The sequence below is a fragment of the Phoenix dactylifera genome, unplaced genomic scaffold (genome assembly GCF_009389715.1).
Source record: "Phoenix dactylifera cultivar Barhee BC4 unplaced genomic scaffold, palm_55x_up_171113_PBpolish2nd_filt_p 000182F, whole genome shotgun sequence".
Taxonomy (NCBI): domain Eukaryota; kingdom Viridiplantae; phylum Streptophyta; class Magnoliopsida; order Arecales; family Arecaceae; genus Phoenix; species Phoenix dactylifera.
In genome coordinates, this window is record NW_024067712.1 from 692176 (window position 1) to 711156 (window position 18981).

At 39.3% G+C, this 18981-nt stretch overlaps 1 protein-coding gene across 2 annotated transcripts in view; it reads right to left on the reverse strand.

Moving 5' to 3' along the window:
• Nucleotides 1-4200: 4200 nt before the first annotated feature.
• LOC103723150 (folate transporter 1, chloroplastic) overlaps nucleotides 4201-18981 on the reverse strand; it is a 100505-nt gene continuing 85724 nt past the window's right edge. For both annotated transcript variants that reach the window (XM_008813972.3, XM_008813971.3), the window contains 4 exons: nucleotides 6666-6737; nucleotides 6478-6498; nucleotides 6230-6297; nucleotides 4201-4528 (listed from right to left, as the gene is read on the reverse strand). In XM_008813972.3, the coding sequence (XP_008812194.1) occupies nucleotides 4396-4528; nucleotides 6230-6297; nucleotides 6478-6498; nucleotides 6666-6737 (294 nt within the window). In that variant the 3' untranslated portion in view covers nucleotides 4201-4395. The remainder of the gene's footprint in view (nucleotides 4529-6229; nucleotides 6298-6477; nucleotides 6499-6665; nucleotides 6738-18981) is intronic.

An 18981-nucleotide genomic window follows, 5' to 3' on the forward strand; every position in this document is an offset into this window, starting at 1 on the left:
AGATTAGAGCAGCTTATCTAGCTTATTACTGCTGGCTAAATAGGAATGCCCGAGTCTTCAAGAACAGCGATACGCATCCGAGAGTTGTGGTAGACAGGATTTTACTTTATGCAGCAAAGGTCCTTGATATCACTGTGTCGTCGTCCCTTGGGTTGGCTAGAAAAATCTGGAGCTCTCATTTCGCTCGTGTAGTGTCCAGATGTGTTTTCGTCTCCTGGGAGCCCCCACACCATGGTTTCCTCAAGATAAACATCGACGGCAATGCCTAGGAGGGTAGATGTTGCGGCGCCGGCTTTGTCATCAGAGATTAACAGGCCAAATTAGTAGCGTCCGGAGGTCGGCGTATCTTCGATCAGTCTGTCAACAGTACCGAGATTAGAGTAGCATGGGAAAGAGTTTCCTATATAAGACGGGTGTTGGGAGCAAACTGCATTATCCTTGAGGGAGATCCCGCTATGGTGATTGAGGGGATCAGGGTCCTAGGAGTGCTGATGGGGGGATGTGACTGCTCCACGATATTCGCCGTCTGTTATGTGAATGCATCTTCTATCGGGCTACTCATGTTTATAGAGAGGTCAATAGTGTAGCAGATTGGGTGGAATTCTATGCGGCTCATCATTCAGGTGAATTTATCTGGGTAGACCGGGCTTCTATCCCATCTCCCCTGTAGTCTCTTTTACTTTCTGACTTTATGGGCAACACTCACATTCGCTGTGTGTGAGTCGCCGATGTACCAAAAAAAAGAAAAAAAGAAAAAGAATCCGGTTATTAAGGATGGCCTGCGGAACCAGCATTCCTCGTGATCTAGATTTGTGGGATTTTTAGATTGATCGATGGATGGAAGAACCTAGGCAGGAGATTCTCCTCCTAAGGCTTGCCCCACCAATTATCAGTGAAATTTAGCTCTTGCTATATGCCTCCTCTCAATCAGCTCTCTGGCCTTACAGAATGAGGAGAATTCATCAAAAGAATTAGTGCTGCTATTTCTCAAGAAAATAAAGGTAATTATTTATTAGAAATAGAACTATCTAATATAGTATTGCAGGCAAACGATTAATGATTTCATGCATGCCCGTCCGTAGAATAGCTAGCCTCATTAGATTAAGATTACGTGCATGGAACTTGTTATCTTCCTCTTTTGGTTTTTGTTTTTCATTTTCCTATGATGTTCTGAAAAATAAGAGAAGCCCCCCTCCATGTCAAGTGAGTGCGATGATCTGTTAAGACTGGTCGTAAAATCCTTTCTGTGATAGTCTTTATGTCATGTGGATGACACAGTATGCATCTTTCCTTTTTTTGTTTTTTTTTACTCTTTTGATAGGGCACGGATCTTTCGTACTATGCAGACCGCACTGCAGTGCTGTGTAGCCCTCAATGGCCACCATCAAAAGATTGCAACCATCAAACAAGATGGTGCACGAGCATATAGTCCGTCGTACACGGTACACATTGTTTAATGGTTGTCCATCATCTGACGGCAGCTATTAAGAGCTATGCGGTGCGGCCATGCACTGTATAGGATCCTGATTGCTTTTGATAACCATACACCCAAGAAAACAACCTAATAACCAAGCATATGACCAAGGACTGCAAAGAATTCTTGATAAATTACTCACGTTTGCACTTCCATTAATGAGAGGCTTACTCTTCTAAACTCAGCGCTCTGGGCCCTCCCAACTTATTTCCTCTCCATATTTGCCTGACTGGCTTAAAATTGACAAAATCCAGAGATCAACGCCTTCAGCTACCTGCTCAGTGGAATGTGGTATGCAAACTCAAGGAGGAGCTTTGGTGCATTCAATCAAGCGCTGCGTGCCAAATGGGGATGGTGCTTCTCGATGCAAATTGGTTGTGAGCTGATGAGATTTATCTACGGCAAAGGAACAACTTTGCGAGCAGCATCACCAAGTCCAATGATCCATCATTGGAGGGTCCATCGTTGGAGGGCAGGACAATCAAAACCATTACCTCCTCCAAGTGTTTATAGCAATTGTCACGCCCCCGACCCGAGATCGCGAGCCGGGGTCGCGCTAACCACCGCACACCCGTAGAAAACTCTCCCCACGAGCATGCAAGGCATCTTAACCAAATATCTCAAATATATATATATCTAAAATAATTCAACTAAATAAAAATGTAATTTTATTTCAATGACTAACTCAAGTTATAAAGTTTCACAATTCTTAAATATGCAGCGAAACCAGAAACTACTAACATGCAAAAATTTATTTCTTTAACTAACAAAACCTTGCAATGTCTCACACTTCTAACAATAGTCTAAGATAAAACATCAATTTAAATAAACCATAATCTAAGATAATTTGTGCCATAATTCTTCTAGTCGCTCTTCCATATTGTAAAACCCCAGATCGAGCTAATTCTTCGGATCTATAAAAACGGTAAGAAATCGTATAATGAGCTAGACAGCCCAGTAAGTAATAAATAACTTAACTAGACAATTCATATAATAACATAAAATATAAATACAAATTACGACGAATCAGCATAATGACATAATCAATTTCTTTTCAAACACAAATCTATTGAAATCCGTATCTTTCAAATATCCATATACATAATCATAAATCCGATTTAAAACAAATCACATTCAACTCAACAGCCTTTAACTACGACCACTTATACCCTGTGGCTAGGCTAGAAATAGAACCGCACTTATACCCTGCAAAGTGGCCAGAATACCACATTTATACTCTACGGAGTGGGCCAGAATACCACACTTATATCCTGCGAAGTGGGCCAAAATACCACACTTATACCCTGTGGTGGGGCCAGAATTACCAATGCATAACCCCCAATTGGCAGGATCCAGAACATAGTCAGGCTGAGAGTTCCAAATCAGATGCACATCAAAATTCTTTTTGTAACACAATAGATATATCATAATCCAATTTAAATATGCATATACGAAGAATAGTAAATATAACAATAATCTGAAAAATATTATTTCAATTCACATATCTATTTTTCATTCAAATCACCATCTCGTAAAATTCATAATTCACATATAAATTCAATTAACAATTTATTCGATGCAAAAATAATATTATATAAATGAAGAGTCTAGAAAAGGTAGTTCATTACTTACATCGAACGCAATCCACAACAAATCCAATTAATCTCACAAATTCCTCGCAGAACCTAATATCCAAAAATCATTTTTTTTAAAAATTCATCACAATATATATAAAACTTAAATTTTAATATTCTCCCAGGACCGACCCTGCAGAAGTATTCAGCACCCTGGGTTCGGTTCGGATTCGGGTTTATACCCATAAACCACCCCCTACCTTTTTTCTTTCTTTCTTTTCTTTTTCTTCTTCCCTTTCCCTCTTCTCCCGACTTCCCTCTTCTTTGGCGAAACAGGGGACCCAAACCCCCGCTTCCTTCCTTCTCGGTCGGACTCAGGGGCAGCCGCGGTAGCCAGCCCCGTCGGCGGCAAGGGGTGGCGAGGCAAGTGCGACCACCCCCGGCGGCTGGCGGCGGCGCACAATGCGGGCAGCAAGAGATCTCGGGCCAAAATAGAGCTCCCCTTTTTTTTTTTGAATCCAATCCCGACATTTGGCCAGCTCAAAACCTTTATAAATCATGGATAAGCATCAAAGAGGAGGAGAGGAAAGCTAGGAGCCCTTACCTCGGCCTCGACGAAGGTCCGACGATAATGGAGGAAGAGGAAGACCACCCGTGCCAAAGCTATCCCGATTTTAATAGCTCTCTCCCTCTCTCTCTCAGCCGGCAGCCCAAGGAAAAAGAACCCCCAACCAGACGTGGCGGCTTTGCTTCGGATGGCTTCAAGGGAGGAGGAAGAAGCCCTAAAAAAAAACCAGGTGTTCCCAGCTTCTTCGGATCTCCCCTTCTCCACGCCCTCTCACGTGCGACGCACGTGAGGCCAAAAACTTAGGGCTGGGCCGGTCAAGTGGACCGAGCCCAGTTCCAGGGTCTCACAGCAATCCTAGCCTTCAAATCTAGATCTCACCCAATGCCTCTATGATATTAGCTGAAGCTTTGATAGATATAGATACAAATATGGATATTAGTCGTATGCACAATATATTTGGATAAATTTGGATACGAAAATAGATCTGAATGGATATTACCTGATACACTTTTACCCCTACAACCAATCCCACCACTCTAGGATGGTGAGAGCAAATGGCGAAGAAAGGCAGGTCAGAATATGGATATCACCTGAACTAAACTAGCACAACTAAATATACACGGCTGAAGTAGTTGAAACACCTGAGATTTTCTTGATGTAGTCAGTAATATCACCAAGAAAAAATTCCCTATCCATATCTCGTATACAATTTATAATGATGCAAATATCAATTGAAAGAAAAACACATTATAGAAAGAAACACAGTTAATAAATAAAACTCAATTCTGTCCCTGGGCTATCCTAAGTAGTTTGAGTACATTTTCGTACACAACAAATGTTATGGAAGCAGCTGGAATATTTTTCAAAAGGTTCGATGTGATGCCCCTGTAAAACCCGCGAATGCCTTCAAACCTGAAACACAAGTTTTGCAAATTTTTAATCAATTTATTTTTCCATAGGCAATAGATGGTGCAGAACAAGTTATTAAGCAATACATTACACTTTCAATTCAACCCTGGTTGGTTTGACAACAACTAAAAAGGCATTATTTAAATCCACTGCATTAGAATTCATAGGAATATTCAAGACAGACTAGCAAGCTAATCAAGAAAACAAGAGGAAAAAGAAAATGTAATAGAGGCAACAATATCACTTGCATAAGATCTGAAGTTCACATAAGCCCATTGTGACAGAATCAATTGTTTTTTTTTTCCTTTCATATTCACTGGAAGTAATGCCCCACATTGAGCTTCGAAGTGCTTTGCTAGATCCTATTCTAAGAGACAGCAGATTTCGACTAGTTGATAAATATATTATTCAACAACAATTTTGACTGACTCATCGCTCATACATGACCATTGTGGACTAAAATCTTTCACTAGGCCAGCATAGACCAGTGGACTAAAATCTTTCCTCCAGAAAAGAACCATCAATCAGATAGACCACCATCAATTCAGAAGAGCCACAATGTTGTTTGCTCACCAAGGTGGCTGGTTGGGAAGGATGGATAGAAACCCAAAGCAGCAAGCCAAAAGAGAGGAAGAAACATAGAGAAAAGCAGAGTAAACAGACAATGACTGAGAAGAATGTATTCATAATATAAACTATATACAATGAACAAACCATCTAAAAACTGGAAACATCATGTCAATGTCATCGCTCCCTGAGTGAGGAACCCCACCAGGGGGAACAAAAGACCAAAATTTTCTAACCAAACGGCAGCAATGTGCATAGGGCTAGTGAGCTTTTTTCCATACTACTCCCATTACAAACCATGGTGTTAAAGTCTTTTACTGAATCGATTGCCTGGAGCTGACCATGTACTGAGCAGGATCACTTCCATCCCACCCATTCACAACCACCCTGTGCATTGATCAGATTTACCAATGCTGGAGGATGATGAGAGATGCCCCACTATGTTCTGCTTATTTTGCTACCTAATCATCATAAATTATAATAATCACAAGCATGAGGGAATGGAAATTGAAATAAGCAACACTTAGTAACAGGGGTCAAACTAGGTGAAAGAATAAGAATGGTCACTTTGCTCTTTTGCACAACGAGGAAAAACTTAGTATCAAGGTTCGTTGTTTCGGTACAGGACCCATACTGGTACTATCCTATTACAGTATCGGTACGTGGTATGGTATGGTAAGGTTCGGCATACCGAGTGTCAGTACGATATGGTACCACTTAGCATTTCAGTACTGGTATGGTACAGTACCGATTGGTACGATAAACCTTGCTTGGTATAGTAATGCCTTGAGTGCTTGAACTTTGGACACCAATCCGGATGGAGATTATACACATGCTGCAACTTTCTCTACAACTATTCAGTCTCATTTATTCTGTCTACTAAGGATGCTCTTGAGATACAGAAAAGTTACTTCTCTTTGTTCACACATACGCAAATACATTACTAGTTTAAAGAATATATAGATCATTCTCGATAAAATTATATATAGTCCCTAAGCTAGTTATGCTCTTCATACTAAAGTTCAAACAATCAGATATTGAGAGAAAAAACAGAATTTGTGCCTATAACTATTTAGTACAACCAGTGATGGCAAGAAAAAACTGAATTTTGAAAAGCTAAATGGAAGTGTTGCTTACCTTGCAGTTTCCCTTACCACGTGCCAACTGTCCCTAAATTTCGGGATTCCATCACTACCAGGTCTTTGCTGCAGAGAAATAAAACTGTCAGTTGACGCTAGAAAAAGAAAGAAAACTGTAAAAACTATACAAGGAGATGAGCACCAATTTGCCATCTGTTCTCAAAAAGCTGAGGCTATTTATTCTCAGACCACAAATATTAACAAGCATAAATAAATTAATAAGGAGAAAAATGGAACATCTGTTACCTGTAATCGGGCCCGAATGACCTGAAAAGAGAATCACTATGGTCACTTAAAATGTGTTTGAAAGTAATGGGCATCAACCATATCAAGTAACATAAGAGTCAGCCAAGCTGAAGCCCCTAATGTTATTCAAGCTAATTCAACAAAAAATGATGTAAAAGCATAAGATACAGTTTGGATTACAAGCTTGCCTGATAGGGGTATGTGAGTAAAATGGCACCAATTTTAGAGGAAGCCCCAAGTGTAGCATAGTCAAAAGAATTCTGGAAGGGAAAAGACCAAAAAAAGAAAATCAACCATTAATAATACAATACAAGAAATGCCTCCATACTGCCAATATATTTATCCAGCTGTCTAACTAAATATAAACATCTAAAATGTGTTAACAATGCAGTGGACTACATCCTTAAGTGACAAAGCTTTAACATTATATTCTCTCTTGTTTAACATTAACATTTTATAGATATAGCTGAATTAATGATATGAATGCAAATAAAGAAGAAAGTTTGCATTTCCAAAACTGAACAGAAGCTCTTAAAAGTTTCCTAGATGAATCTCAGAATATTGGCCATCATGGCCAGTTAAAACAAACCGCCATCTTAAGAATCTGGAGGCCTCTGAAAAATACCAAATTCATAATGAAGAGATCTGATCACCTTTCTGTCCTGTTATGGAAAACAGGGAAGAAAAAAAATCCAATGTGGTTCCGGAAACTGGAAATCGGATATGAGGATTTATAACAAGGTTCTAAATGCCAGTGGGATAGCAGAGTGTCCCACCATCCTAAGTGATGGGACGGGACACTATCTCAAGTGTCAGGATAGTACGAATTGGGAAATGGATCAGGACAAGAATGAAACATTCACCGTCCTGAATTGTTTACACCACATCCATGCTCAAAGTGACATGTGGGAGACACGTGCCAAGTTAGCTGCATGGTAGAGTGAGAACATATACAATGGATTTCAGAAATATCTCAAGAGCTGAGCCCAAATGGATGCCATATGGGAGTTGACCAAGGAATCATACCAAAGGCTAGATACATACAAAAAAGTAGGCCATGAAGATGTGACAAGAGTTTCAACTAAGCGTAACTATCGGTCTGACATATGGTACAAGGTTAGATTGCTCTGATGAATGTGTGGACTGGGAGGATGACTAGCATTAGTTACTAGAATTGCTAGAGATGAAGGCCAGACGTGAGTAGTAAGTATCAAAGTGAACAGTTGTTACACTTTAATATAAATAACACATTTATAAATAACAGATTTATACTCTGTATGAGGGATCCTTCGATAATCCAAATCAATGCATTTTATCTTATCCTAGCTCTTAATCTACCAATAGTTTCTACCCTAGGAGTAGCTGTAACTTAGAAATGTCTACTAATGCAACCTAGTGCTACAACCATATCCCTTATTCAGATCCATCTTTTTCAAATGGTGGTGTGACGGTGGTAAAAGTCCTTAAAGGTCAAGACACTTGGACTCATACTATTCTCTATCCTCCTTTCGATCATCATCTTTCTGGCTGATCTAACACCACTGGCACACCCGTGCACACATACTATTCTCTATCCTCCTTTCGATCATCATCTTTCTGGCTGATCTAACACCACTGGCACACCCGTGCACACATCATATCCCTACCACCCGGCTCATGCCAAAAAGTTCTAGCATGCCCGTTCCGTTAAGTAGTGTGAAAGAGACTCCACGACAACAAACACAAATGATGGGATGCGAGACATCCCATTCCACATCAAAACTAGGACAACCCTATCACATAGTATTTAAAACCTTCGTAAGGATGTCTAGGAAAGTAGATGTTAAATTTTTACAGGATTCCAAAAAGCCCATAGAAAGTATATCGGAGGTGTCAATGGCTGGTTTCTAAGGAAACATAAACAAAGGCAGCATAGTCAATGAATAATTAATGAGAAAGAACAAATGGAAGGAGGGAAGGTGCAGTAGTTCATTTAATCGGGTTATGGCCTCTATAATGAAAATAGAAACTAAGAAACATCAGGAATGTAACCCATTGCAGCAATATGGAAATATATAATAATGAAAAAGGTGTAAAGAAGATAAAAGAAAGAGCAAAATAATAGAATAGATAAAGAAAAGGAAGCAGCCAGACCTAGCCAAGACCTTTTTAAAATCAAAATAGCTTGAACAATTCTTGAAATTTCGTCACCACAAATGTACCCCAGTTTAAAGAGAGCTGACAACATGGAAGCAATATTTCCTTGTTCAAAATAGACTATCATCTAAACCATTATGTACAGGGACTTAGTCAACATAGTCTGACTCCAAGAATAATTGCTAATCAACTTGCAACTCTACTACATCCAAAACTTTCCAAACAACAACTAAAAGAATATTATGAGTTCGAACTCCCAAAAATTGCTTAACATCATTAAAACATCTCTAAAAGCTCTCCTCAAAAACTTGGATAGCTAGTAACATCTTCTACTGGACCAAACTTTAACTAGTTATCACATCTGAAGCTTCAATATGCTGCAATGACACTTCTAGAAGCTGTATGAGGTCCAAAAATACAGCGATCAGTTACAATATTATGATTTGAGCCCTGTATTGATCTGAACGGTGATCTAGATGCATTCTGCAATGATTCTGCAATTGTTGCATCCTGTGCTAGCTGATCTTCAATAATTACTGCAAGACTAGTTGGTGAAGAAGACAGACCTACCATATTAAATGTATCTCAGTTTCATTCAACCATGGAGCAATAGTCCAAAATTCCCTTGACTTGGAAGAAGGCTAGGCGGTGCAGGAAGATGGCATTGGCGTAGGGAGATTTCAATAAAAAACAAATGTTTTAACTACTTAAACAATATGAAATTCAAGGTTGAAACGACTTGCGCTAATTGTATAAATAGAATCTAATATAATGCATCTAAGACCTATGGTTTAAAGTGCTCCAAATTTTTCAATATGGAGATGTGTAAAGTAAAGCCAAAGGGCTCAGGTGTCAATCTACATGTTGTGTCTCACAATATATCCTGCCTCATCAAGTTATGGGCAATGCAATAGAGGTGCATACCTTTGTGCCTCTTGTGAGTACTTTTGTCACTGTATATTAATGCGTATCTGTATATATTTCTTTGATAATGAACAATACATCATCTCGAAAGGTCTTGTTTCTGTTTGGGACACTTAAAACCTTTCCTATGGAATTTCTTGGCTTTCAATTTATTTTTTATGAGAATTTAAAGAACTCTTTTTTTAATGAGAATCTCCATAATACATGGCATCTAATGCTCCAAAAATGGTGACCTTTCTTTAAGTATTCTTTGGAAAATGTTTTGCTTGGGTTCATTCAAAATTCAACCATGGACATCGAACAAAACATGGCATGAGCGGTTAATAGGTCCAAATCCCTCGAGTCTCCTAAAATATATCCTAAAGGATAGTGACTTCTAGGAAGGGACTTTATTGACTCACTAGAGACCAGGAGTATCGGTATGATCAACCACAATATTAGGGAAGATCTGCAGATCTTTGCCATCATCTGATAGTTTTTTGAATAAACGACTTTTGCTACTTCGTTCATACAAGATTCAAAGAACGAGGGTAGATAGTCTCAGACCACTACAGCCAATAAACACCCAATGAATATGCATAACAGCACCACTTACTGTTAAAATCCCCCATAGTAGATATGACTCGTGGCACTCAAGACCGCACTGTGCTCCATGTCTAGTTCTCTAACCAATGTTGTGGAGTACATGGAGTGGGTGAGGCAATACAGCAGTGGCACATGACTAATATGACCTTCCTAAAAATAGTAGTAAATATGCAACACCTACGATGTGCTAACATGTAAACATAGTTTTACGATGAACTACACAAAATCAGTTCATAATGTGAATCCGTATTTAGGGATGTCAATGGATTGAGTTTGCATGAACAAACTGAGGACCAATCCTACAGAAATCTGTGACAAGGCTCGAGTATGAGGACCTTAGTACGTCAAAGCATAAGAAGAGTATTGCATTATTTTGAGGTTGGCTCAACCAATAAGAAACCCAAGCTTATGCCAGGATCAGGCCTAGCATGATTGGGCATTTGTAAGACTTACATTTGTGAACACTTTCAAAACTGATGATACTGCATACTTAGCACTTAATAAACTGATTGATGCAATTTTTTACTACCCTACAGAAGGGGGAAACTAAATTGGAACTCACAATTTTATACACTAGTCAGCTATAATATTCAGCATTCACTGCTAAGTCACAAACATTTACCTCTCCTATCACCTCATATAACCAAATTATATCATAAGGATGATTACACGGTTCTGTGTGAATCCAACCACATTCTCCTCGAATGATGAAATTTGACCTACTTTAAGGTTTACTGGGTACATCCAGTTGCTCTATAGTCTCTTTCAACCATCAGCATGCTTCTTTTCTCTAATTTTAGCAACTGATTATTCATTTAATATGACTGGTGATCTTCAAAGTCTCCTTTTCCCGACTGCACAACATTGATCTCTGACACCTTATCTGTTTTCCTTTGCTTCAGCATCTCAATCCCCTTGCAGGTTCTCTCTCTCTCTCTCTCTCTCTCTCTCTCTCTCTCTCTCTCTCTCTCTCTTCTAATTTCTAAAGCTCCTTCCCTCACCCTAACACAGTAAATTCTCTTCCACCTTCTTAAATTTATGGTTAATCAACATGAACATAGTCACCTCAAATGGAAACAAAAGTATCAGCTCATTTGGCGTAGGAAGGTATATATGTGTTAAATTGGATGAAAATGCAACATAACAATATCCTACTTCTGATAAACAAAGTATCAAGATGACCATACTGCAATATTACTAGAGACATTCTGATGTCAAAAGCCATCTGACTTCTCTTCATTTTAGTCTCCTCTTCTTAGAAAGTTGCCTGGTCCTCCCTACACCTCTTGACCCCACTAGAATCCTTCTATAATTTTCATGCTGATCTGCTTATTTCCTCTGGCTTGAAAGTTGCCTTGGTATAGAAACCATCCTCCACTTTTTATAAGTTCCAGTTGTGAGCTAAAAATAGAAATGGAAAAAAAAATCTAACTCCCATCCTCCATTTTTTCTACCAATAGCTTGCTGCTTTGTCTAGGCTGAAGATAGGACAACCATAGAAGAGATGGAAGTGGGTGTATGTTGTCTCTAGAAGAGGGGCTTTGGCTTGGACTTTGTGGTATAACTTGAAATCTGAGACTATCCTAACATCAAAATTTGGCTATGCCTGAAGATAGAGGAGTACTTGGTTCATTGAAGAAAAGGTTTATCTAGGTTCTGATTTGCTAAGGGCAGTCTTTTTGTCAGAAGTCCAAGATAGTTCTAGCCCAACTTGAGATTTCAGAACCTCATCCTCAGCTCGCCTGATGTTCTGAAACAAGTCACCAAAAACCTCCCTATTCCATGGCCGGAGAATGCCTTCCATTTCTTTTGAAAAAGATGAAATGAAAGAGGATAAGACAATATTCATTCAAGGATTCTTTCACCACATCCATAAAGCTGTCATGCAAAGTCCACATTGCCAGAAGGAAAGGGCTGGGATGTCTAGGAAAACTCTCTTCAATGGAGATGAGCAGAGGAAAGTGGTCCGAGCAAGTGAGGGCAAGGTCCGCCGTACCGGTACCGGTCGGCGTACCGGTGGCCGGCCGGACCGGTACGGTACCGGTCCGGTCCGGTACGGACCGGCCGGTACCGGTCCGGTCCGGTACGTACCGGCCGGTACCGGTCCGGTCCGGTACGTACCGGCCGGTACCGGTACGGTACGCGGTGGTTTCAAAAATCACAGCGCGCGGCGCTGTGGTTCTAAAAAAAAAAAATCGTACCGGTGCGAACCGGCCGGTTCGCACCGATACGGGCTCCGAACCGGCCGGTACGGGCCCGAACCGGCCGGTTCGGATAAAAAACCGGAAAATACCGGTTTTTTTGCCGTTCCGTTACCGGTCTAGGACCGGACCGGTACGGCATTCCATGAGTGAGGGGTTCGGCAACAATAGCTAAAGTCTAGAACCGCTGAACCATCCCAAATAGATCAATTTAGGGTGTACCTTATCGGAACGGTCCCTAAACGGGACGGTTCGATTCCTCGAAACAACTTATGAGGTTCATTCTCGCTCTCATGTCGAGACTCTCTCTCGTTTTCTCTCACTCTTGCTCGTCTTGCTCATGCCTGTCTCGCACTCTTCAACACCAACTGACACCAATCGCTCCTAGGTAAGCCCCCTGTCTCTCCCTCTTTCTCTCTCCCCCTACCTCCCTCCCTCTCTTCCTCTTCCCCCTCTCTGTGAGCCGCCCTCCCTCTCTCTTCCCTCCTCTCTTCCTCCTCCCTCTTCCCCCTTTCCGTGAGCCCCCCTCCCTCTCCCACCCTCCCTCTCTCTCTTCCTCCCTCCCCTTATCCCTTCCTCCTCCCTCTTCATCTCTCTCTTCCTCCCGCTCGTCCCTCTCCCCCTCCCTCTTCCTGTTCAGCATGCCTTGGTACGGTATGATACGGACCGTAGTACCGAATGGGTCACCAGCCGGTATGTGCCCCAACACCGGTCCAACAAACCTTGGTAGAAGTGTTACATATGTTACTGACACTGGACGCTTGAACTTATAGTAAATCTTGATAAAGACCCAACCTTTCAGACACCTAATGCCCAACTTTTGACCTTTGTTCCACTTCTTACCCTTTTTTGCTGCCTTAGAATGTGATGGAAGCATGCATGAATGATTCTAGCCCAAGCATGGTGATGAACCTCCAAAAAGTTGAGGTGAGAGAAGAGCTAGGTGGCCTGGAGAAAAAAGATCATACCCAAAAGATACACTATTATTATATTCACAACTCAGCTTCTACCCATTTATATGTTTTCTTTAACAAACCCATCAATAGCTTTTCAACTTCCACTCATATTGTTCAGCAAATGATCATCCCTAAGAAAAAGATGCTTTATTCTTTCTTATGTTAACAGCTAGCCGCTGAGGGTCGTAGAGTTTGGGAGTCAAGCTCGACCTGAAACTCCAAAATTTATTTTTCTAGGATTAAGGCTTTATTGCCATCATCCTAAAGCATCTGCAGGTATCTGATATGAGGATGATAGTGGTATTTTGATGATTAATATAATGATTAAGAGTATGTTACAAGTTAATTCGATACATCATTAATAAGTCTGTCACTCTCGATACATTAGTATAATGAGATTAAGATGTATTTCAATGATTATTAATGAGATAAAATTTGTGATAGGAAAGGGATAGTGAATTCTAAATTCTAATTCGGCAAAGTTTCAAGTGAAACATACTCTTAAGTGGACAATAGTAATTTTCATTGTTTGGAGTATGTAGCACTACCATGACATATATTCAAAATTGTTTAAAGATTATTTCATTGATTATATGGATGAATCTAACCTTAAGTTGCAGCAAAGTGTGGATTGAGTCGACCCCAAGATTGATTGAGTCGACCCTAAGATTGATTGAGTCGACCCCGACACATCAAAAAACCATCTGGCACACTTCTGCAAAAATGGCACGGATGAACAGTACTTGGGTCGACCCAAGCAAAGGATGAGTCGACCCAATCCTCAAGCCTCAAGAAAACAGTTCTCTGGAAACCCTGAGAGGGTCGACCCAAATGAAACTTGAGTCGACCCAAACTTGAGTCGACCCCAAGTTAACATGAGTCGACCCAAAGGCAATGACATTCAAAAATAGGTTCTCTGGAAACCCTGAGAGGGTCGACCCAAGTGGAAGTTGAGTCGACCCAACTGAACCTTGAGTCGACCCAAAAAGTGTTGAGTCGACCCAAGTGAAGGAAGGCTGAAATACAAGGTTCTGTGGTTTCTGAGAGGGTCGACCCCAATGATGCTTGAGTCGACCCAAGTGAAAGTTGGGTCGACCCCAGTAAAAGTTGAGTCGACCCAAGCACGGGCAGAAGCATAACGGCTAGTTCTGCAGAAGTACTTTCAGACCTCCCAACAGTGAGTAACGGCTAGTTTTTGAATTCTAACCATTGGGGCTTGTCCAATGGATGAAGGAAACTATTTAAAGTGACACTATTCATCAGAGGAAACATCCTTTTGCAAAATATCAAAGCTTCACAAGAAAGACAAGTGCCCTAATCTTCTTCATCCAAGTGCTTCATTCAAGAGTCAAAAGGAAGTGGTTGAGCAGATTCCAAGAGATATTAAGAGCTCCATCCACCCTTGAAGAGTGAAGCATTCTTGACAAAGAAGAGAGAAGTCTCATCAAGCGATAACTATTCTCTAAACTCTTCTTTGTAGCTTATATATGTTACATTTGCTCATCTAGGAGCTTCAATATTATTCTTTCTTTTTATTAATCATCTTGTAAAGGTTTGTTGGTGAGCCCGCAAAACCAACGGTGTAGGTTTATTGGTGAACCCGTAAAACCAATTGTGAAGGTTCGTTGGTGAGCCCGTAAAACCAACATAGGTTCTTGGTGATCCCAGAAAACCAAAGTGTAAAGGTTTTTGGATTGTGAGCCCGAAAAACAATCCAACTGTAATCCGCGGGATTATAGTGAATTCCTAAGGGGTCGCTTGGGGAGTGGACGTAGGTGCTTAGGAGAGCACCGAACCACTATACTTCTTGTGTGTTTGTATTGTGCATTGTTCTAATTTCACTCACTCATCAATTGACAGAAGTAAGATAGTAAAAATTAAGAGAAACCAATTCACCCCCCCTCTTGGCTTGTCACCTTGGGCAACAAGTGGTATCAGAGCAAGGTTCTCATATAGTATTTGTTGATCTCACAATCAAGAGACAAAGATCATGACAACCCAAGTGGGATGTTCTATGAGTGAGGGGCAATCCACAAATAGACCTCCTCTATTTAATGACACTAATTACACATACTGAAAAGCTAGGATGAGGATATTCATTCAAGCTCTAGACTATGAATTGTGGTATATTATAATTAGAGGACCTCACACACCCACAATTAGTATAGAGGGCACTATCATTCTCAAACCAGAAATGGATTGGAATGAGAATGATAGAAGACTAGCACAATTAAATGCTAAAGCAATAAATGTACTTTACTGCTCACTAGATGTAAGTGAATTCAATAGAATATCTACATGCATCTCCGCAAAAGAAATTTGGGATAAACTTGAGGTCACACATGAAGGAACTAATCAAGTTAAGGAGTCAAAGATAAACATATTAGTACATAAGTATGAGTTGTTTAAAATGGAATCCACTGAGTCCATAACTGAAATGTTTACTCGTTTCACGGAAATCATAAATGGGCTAAAGAGACTATAGAAAGTCTTATACTAACTCTGAATTGGTGCGAAAAATTCTCAGGTCTCTACCAAGAGTTTGGGAGGCCAAGGTAACCGCAATTCAGGAAGCAAAGGACCTCAATACACTGCAATTGGAGGAACTTCTAGGATCACTCATGACCCATGAGTTGACCATGAGGCAAAATTCAGAAGATGAGGTCAAGAGAAGAAAGACCATTGCCCTAAAGTCTACCACTCCAAAACAAGAAATTGAATCGGAAGAATCTGATGATGATGATGAACTTGATGAAGAAGGAATGTCTATGCTTGGAAGAAAATTCAGAAATTTATTAGAGGTAAGAAAAGATTTCATAAAAAGAAACCCTTCTTCAAAGGTAGCTCAAGCAAAGAAAAGGGTAAGGACAAAGAGAAAGAAAAGGAAACACCAATTTGTTATGAGTGTAACAAGCCCGGGCATTTTAAGATAGATTGCCCGGAATTAAAGTGGATGGCAAGAAAACTTAAGAAGAAGAACTTCATGGCTAAATGGAGTGAAAGTGAGGAGTCAAGTTCGGAAGAGGAAGATCATCAAGAGACGGCCCAAATCTGCCATATGGCCAATGACGATGAGGTAGATTCTGAACTTGAATGTGATTTTACTGTTGATGAATTACATGATGCATTTTTAGAACTCATGGAAGAACACAAAAAACTGATCAATAAAAATAAAGTTCTAAAAGAAGAAAATCAATCTCTTATCAAAGATAAGCTGAAACTATCTAATAATTATGAAACATTAAATAGGAGACTCACAAATGAAACCAAGAATCTAATTGCTGAAAATGTCAAGTTAAAAGAAGATGCTGAAAAATATAAATCCTTAGTAGACAAGTTTACACTTAGCTCAACCAAATTAAATATGATTCTTGATAGTCAAAAAGCTGTATATGATAAAGCTGGATTAGGATATAAAACAAATAGGAAACAAAAATACTTAAAGAGCATATTTGTAAAAGCTAAAAATGAAAACATAACTTGTCATTGTTGCAATAAATTAGAACATAAAGCATATGAATGTAACTATAGAAAGTCTAGCTACAACAAATTGAGTAACAATTATAAGCTTAAATCCAAGAAAGTTTGGGTTCCAAAAGGAACATCAAGTACTAACCCTAAAGGACCCAACATAGTTTGGGTACCTAAAGCTCATTCTTGATCTTGATTGCAGGGGTGTCTTGCAGCTAATAAGGTGAATAAACGATGGTATCTAGATAGCGGCTGTTCAAGACACATGACCGGTGACGTAGACCAATTTGTCACCTTGGAGTCTAAGAAGGGTGGAGTAGTAACCTATGGAGACAATGAAAAAGGGTATATCATTGGAAAGGGTAAAATTTTCATTACTCCATCTACCTTCATAGAAAATATCTTATTAGTTAAAGGTTTGAAACATAACCTACTTAGCATAAGTCAATTTTGTGATAAAGGGTTTAAAGTCACATTTGAAGCATCAGTATGCATAATCACAAATCCTAAAGATAATAGCATTGTACTTATAGGACAAAGGCAAAGAAATATTTACATGGTAGATCTTCATGAATTAGGCAAGAAAAATGTATTATGTTTAATTACTAATGAAGAAAAGAAAAATGAAACAAGTTGGCTTTGGCATCGTAGACTAGGACATGCTAGTATGGATTTAATATCAAAACTAGTCAAGAAGGAATTAATAAAAGATGTGCCAAAATTGATCTTTGAAAAGGACAAAATTTGTGGACCATGCTCATTAGGAAAACAAACAAAATCATCCTTCAAATCAAAGAATATAGTATCAACAACTAGGCCTTTTGAACTCATACATATAGATCTATTTGGACCCACTAGAACTGCGAGTCTAGGAGGGAAGAAGTATGGACTAGTTATAGTAGATGATTTTTCAAGATATACATGGGTTTCATTTTTGGCACATAAGAATGAAGCATTTTCAGCATTCTTGAAATATTATAATAATATCATAAATGAAAAGAAGCTCACTTTAATAGCAATTCGAAGTGATCATAGAACTGAATTTGAAAATCAACACTTTGAAGAATTTTGTAATGAAAATGGTATCTCACATCAATTTTCAGCACCTAGAACGCCTCAACAAAATGGGGTTGTTGAAAGGAAAAATAGGACCTTGGCAGAAATGGCACGCACGATGTTGTGCGAGTCAAATCTTCTAAAGTACTTTTGGGCTGAAGCTATAAGCACTGCTTGCCATATTCTAAATCGGATTTTAATACGACCTATAACCAAGAAAACTCCTTATGAACTTTGGAAGAATAAGAAACCAACCGCTAAATATCTTAAGAGTATTTGGATGTCGATGTTTCATTTTAAACAATGGCAAGGAGGATCTAAGTAAATTTGATGCCAAGTCAGATGAAGGTATCTTCTTAGGATACTCCACATCTAGCAGGGCATACAGAGTGTTTAATAAAAGAACTCTTGTAGTCGAAGAGTCAGTTAATATCATATTTAATGAGTCTGATAGTGAGTCTGCTAGGAAAGAAAATATCCTTGATGATGATGCAGGAATTATTAACTTTGAAAAATTGAATCTTGATGACGTGCCAAATCAAGATAAGAAAAATGATCGCGTGCCACCACAATCTCAAGACTTGCCAAAGGAATGGAGGTATGCATATGGACATCCTAAAGACTTAATCATTGGTGATCCATCTCAAGGGGTAAGAACTCGATCCTCTCTCAGAAATTTAAATGATTATCTTGCTTTTGTTTCACAGTTAGAACCTAAGACTTATGAAGAAGCTGAAAAAGACACCAATTGGATAAATGCTATGCAAGAAGAATTAAATCAATTCAAAAGAAGTAATGTATGGACATTAACTGAGAGACCAAAGCATAACTCTGTAATTGGAACAAAATGGGTCTTTAGAAATAAATTAGATGAAAATGGGGTAGTTATAAGAAATAAAGCTAGACTTGTAGCTAAGGGATACAATCAAGAAGAAGGGATAGACTTTGAGGAAACATTTGCTCCCGTGGCTAGATTAGAGGCTATTAGGTTACTTCTAGCTTTTGCATGTTTCATGGATTTCAAGTTGTATCAAATGGATGTAAAAAGTGCCTTCTTAAACGATTTTATAGAGGAAGAGGTATATGTAGAGCAACCTCCTGATTTTGAAAATCATGAATTGCCAAATCATGTGTTTAGACTACATAAGGCATTATATGGACTAAAACAAGCACCT